This window comes from Rhagoletis pomonella, unplaced genomic scaffold (assembly GCF_013731165.1).
Source record: "Rhagoletis pomonella isolate Grant_MI unplaced genomic scaffold, Rhpom_1.0 Rhpom_scaffold_00099, whole genome shotgun sequence".
NCBI classification, from domain to species: Eukaryota; Metazoa; Arthropoda; class Insecta; order Diptera; family Tephritidae; genus Rhagoletis; species Rhagoletis pomonella.
The window spans coordinates 23,089-26,501 of NW_023458653.1; the positions used below are offsets into that span (position 1 = coordinate 23,089).

General features: G+C 37.2%; 1 protein-coding gene across 1 annotated transcript in view; it reads right to left on the reverse strand.

Moving 5' to 3' along the window:
• Positions 1-2,373: 2,373 nt before the first annotated feature.
• LOC118749971 (uncharacterized protein K02A2.6-like) overlaps positions 2,374-3,413 on the reverse strand; it is a 24,710-nt gene continuing 23,670 nt past the window's right edge. The window contains exon 2 of the mRNA XM_036484723.1: positions 2,374-3,239. Within this exon, the coding sequence (XP_036340616.1) occupies positions 2,374-3,239 (866 nt within the window). The remainder of the gene's footprint in view (positions 3,240-3,413) is intronic.

A 3,413-nucleotide genomic window follows, 5' to 3' on the forward strand; every position in this document is an offset into this window, starting at 1 on the left:
TAAAAGCGATTATTGACATGCCAGCCCCTGTAAATACAGCAGAAACACAGCGGTTTCTGGGCATGGCAACTATTATTATACGAAGTTGTAGAGCCAATCAGAAAAACTCTTAAAAAAAAAATATTATGGACGTGGACAAAAGAGCAAGATGACGAATTCCAAACCCTTAAACGACTGGCAACGACTCCTACCGTTTTAGGTTATTTTAACGTGAACGACGCCGTCACGATCAAGTGCGATGCATCACAGTTCCGAATTGGTACTAACTTGCTGCAAAACGGCCGTCCGATTTCATATGCTTCAAAAAAGCTCACAGAAACGGAACAGCGCTATGCTCAAATCGAAAAAGAATGCTTAGCGATTGTCTACGCGTGCAAAAAGTTTGACCAATATCTTTGTGGTAAAGTTGTAAAAGTTGAAACTGATCATAAGCCACTTCAGAGCATTTACAAAAAATCAGTTCTAGTAGCACCTCGCCGCTTACAATGAATGCTATTGTCGCTCCAACGTTACAATGTGGAAGTTGAATATAAGCGGGGAAAAGAAATGTATATAGCTGACGTTCTGTCAAGAACGCCAACAAACGAAAATAACAAGTTGGTACAAAGCGAAAATGAAATTTACAAGATACAGAAGCTGTTGAACGAATTTGAAAACATTAACAGCCTTGATATACTTCCAATAAAAGATGAAAGAGTATTAGCTATCCAAAAAGCAACAAAAAAAGATGAAACATTACAACAGCTAGCAAATGTTGTCTTGGAGAGTTGGCCAGCCATTCTGGCAATATCGAGACCAAATTACATATCAGAACGGCCTCCTACACAAAAATGATCGAATCATAATACCATTAATATTGCGAAAAGATATGCTGCGTCGTATCCACCAAAGTCATCAAGGTATTGAGTCAAGCTTGCAATTAGCAAGAGATTCGATATTTTGGCCGAAAATGAACGACGACATAAAGGTTTGTGTCAAATCCTGCGAAGCATGCATAAAATTTGATCAGACGTCAAAAAAATTACCGATGCAAACGTATCGCAGTGGATATTTTTGAAGTAAATGATCTGAACAGAAACAAGAAATTTAAATACTTAGTTACCGTTGACTATTATTCAGATTTTTTTGAATTAGATGAATTGAAAAGTAGGACATCAAAAGAAATCATCGAATGCTGCAAGCGCAATTTCGCCCGGCATGGTATACGTGAAGTTATTGTGGTGATAACGGCACGCAGCTCACTAGCAAAGAAGCTTTAATTTTTTTAAATGCATGGGAAATCAAAGTTTCTACGTCATTGCCCAATTACGCGCAATGGTAAGGCGGAATATGCAGTCGAAATTGCGAAGCGCCTAATAACTAAAGCTTTGGAGAGCGGTGAGGATCTATGGGCTTCGGTGTTGAATTATCGAAAGCTCAAAGGCTTATGTCTCGTCGGCTACGCTCCACAATTCCAACCAATCCAAATAAACTATATCCCGAAACTCAAACCAATGTTTATAACAGCATTCAACACATGCTCCGAATCGCAAAACCACCTCCTCGACTAGAAATTAGTGAAGAAGTCTTCGTAAAAATAAAAAAATAAAAAAAATTCTTCGCCTGAACGTGGTGTTATTCAAGAACAATTTAATACGCGATCATACTTAGTTAGTGTCAAAGGGTTAGTGTCAAAGGTACATTATATCGTCGAAATGTAAGAGACATTAGTAGAACTATACCAACAAAAGACGCCAGCGAACGACAAACATCAGCAGATAATCAAATGCATTCCACCACAACAACAAAGCAAACCAACGAGGGGTACAATGCAGAAACCGAGAAGAGGAAAGGCACAGCAAGCGATGAAAACAGCCGTAACAACAACATTTCAAACGACAAGGAAAAGAACCAGATAGATTCGCCTTTTAGTACTAAGACAAAAAAAACTATATATGTATTATAACTAAAAAAACAAGAGAAAGGAGATGTTACCATACGTGTTTTATGAAGTTATCGATTTTGATATGACCTACATCTCAAAGTTATTGCAAGATGTACATCTCTAATTTAAAATAAATAAATACACTTTTGTTAAGTTCATTTATGTAGCCTTGAAAATTGGAGCGGAATAGTTTCGTTGCACTGAGAAAGAGTTTAGTTACGCCAACTAAATATTTTTCTCCCAACACATGATTTGGTTATGGTTACTGTTAAAGTTATACGGAAGTCAAAGAGAATTAACAGCTTACGATTCAAGTATTTAATATTGAATGAAAAACAAACAAATTGTCTTCTGACTCATTTGAAGAACTTGGATTGGTTACAACGATTCAATTATAACAAGCAGTAAAATAACAAGTAATAAGTTAAATTTACAACATTTCCTCGCAGCTAATTTGCTTGAAATCTATCCACTTTGAAACGCTTGCGATTAGATCGTCGAACAGTAGGTGATTCAAGTGGTCGTTTAAAACTAGAAGCTTGACGCATAGGAACTAAAGATGTTAATTCTTGGCTCGTAGTTGCAGTTGTCGTGTTTGGTAAACTTGCTGAACCCGTTGACTCTGAAAATGTTCTTTCATTCTGAGAAATTGGTTCATACGGCAACCGATGCAAACGTTGATTTTCAAAATCTTGTTCAATATCAATATCGTATGTAGACCGGTTTGATTTAGAATAAGCATCAGTGTGTGGAGTAACTAACTTGACCTTTAACTGATTTTGATGGCGCTTGATTGTTCCCGTTTCTGTTTGAACATGATACATCATTTGACCAATAACTTCAAGAATTTGTCCTTCAACCCATCTTTTGGCTCCGGAATAATTTCGTGCATAAACTTCTTGACCTACGTGAAATTTGGAATTACTGTAGCATACATTTTGTTTTTGTGGAAACAATGCAGATAAAATAGTGCGCGATTGACGTCCATGTAACAGTTCTGCTGGAGATTTTCCACTGACTGTGTTCGGTGTGGATCTATATGTAGCCAAATACTTATATAAAGCTTTTTCACGATGAGTTTCAGTAGTCATAATTTTAGAAAACGCTTGCTTGAATGTTCTTACAAAACGTTCTGCCAAACCATTCGATGCCGGATGAAAAGGAGCAGATGTAAGATGCTCAATCGTATTCAATTTGCAAAAGGTCTGAAACTCCTCCGAGGTGAATTGTGGTCCATTATCACTTACAATGGTTTTGGGAAGACCTTCAACTGAAAATATTTTCTGCAGCGCTGTTATTGTAGAAGAAGTCGTTGCTGATGACAATTCAAAAACGTAAGGAAATTTAGAATAAGAGTCAACCAAGATCAACCACATGCGAGAAAAGAAAGGACCAGCAAAATCGACGTGTACCCTTTCCCAAGGTTCAGTTGCCACTGGCCATGAAGAAAAATCCCGTTTTGGATTGCTTGAAAATATGACACATGTTT